The 1078-nt window shown below is 38.4% G+C and overlaps 1 protein-coding gene across 1 annotated transcript; it reads left to right on the top strand.

Moving 5' to 3' along the window:
- The first annotated feature begins 28 nt into the window (after positions 1 to 28).
- On the top strand, positions 29 to 758 carry LOC108773254 (uncharacterized). Its single transcript, XM_018539045.1, has 2 exons — positions 29 to 86; positions 139 to 758. The coding sequence occupies exons 1-2, from the start codon at positions 29 to 31 to the stop codon at positions 756 to 758; spliced, it is 678 nt and encodes a 225-aa protein (XP_018394547.1).
- Positions 759 to 1078: the final 320 nt, after the last annotated feature.

Here is a 1078-nt window from a genome sequence, read left to right as displayed (position 1 = left end):
GTCTACAAACAAAGATCCTTGGTTTAGTATGGCAAGCTCATCAAGATGTGCTAGTTTACAACATAAAGGAATTACCTTCGCTAAAGGTATCCAAAAGACAAATACTGTCCGACACAACTCGTATATTCGATCCGTTAGGATACTTGAGTCCATGTTTAGTATTGGTAAAAATTCTAATACAGAAATTGTGGATGCACAAATTGTCATGGGATGAAGCAATTCCATCAGATTTGCATTCAACTTGGATATCGTTTCGCAATCAAATAAACGCTCTGAATCAAATCAAGATACCTAGGCATGTGATTTGCAAGAATTACACAAGAATCGAATTACATGGTTTTGCAGATGCAGCACAAGGAGCATATGGAGCATGCACATATATTCATTCAATAGATCATCAAAATACAAGTGAAGTAAGATTGTTGTGCTCTAAGACAAGAGTCGCACCACTCAAACAACAAACAATACCTCGACTGGAGCTTTGTGCGGCGCTTACACTCGCACGGTTAATGAAAAAGATACTAAGTTCATTAAACATATCGTTTGACAAGATTACATACTGGAGTGATTCCACCATAGTACTCAATTGGATACAAACGCAACCAAGCAAGTTACAAGTATTTGTATCAAACCGTGTCGCAGAAATACAAGAGTTAACTGATACTCGCAACTGGAGACATGTGCCAACAGCAGAAAACCCAGCCGATTTACTTTCGCGAGGCGTATTTCCCAATCAATTATGGCAATCGGAGCTTTGATGGCATGGTCCGTTATTCTTATCAAATTCAGAAGATAAATGGCCTATTACACCCAAATCAGAAGTTCCAACAATAGAAGTAAGATGTACAGTTTGTGCAGTTAGACACATTCAACCAACTAAATCATTCATATTTGGAATTAGTAATAGCCTAAGGCGTTTAGTTCGAATAGTCGCATATTGCAGGCGTTTTATAAGTAATTGCAAAAATCGAAGTAGATCTGAGTCAGCATGTCTAACAGCAACTGAGCTAAAAGACTCATTACACAATCTTGCAAAGCTAGCGCAGGAGGAATCCTTTCCAACAGAGAGGCGAATACT

Source organism: Cyphomyrmex costatus, unplaced genomic scaffold (genome assembly GCF_001594065.2).
Source record: "Cyphomyrmex costatus isolate MS0001 unplaced genomic scaffold, Ccosl1.0 C2271439, whole genome shotgun sequence".
NCBI lineage: Eukaryota > Metazoa > Arthropoda > Insecta > Hymenoptera > Formicidae > Cyphomyrmex > Cyphomyrmex costatus.
The sequence above is the reverse complement of the archived record's forward strand: the minus strand, read 5'-3'. Positions and strand labels throughout refer to the sequence as shown.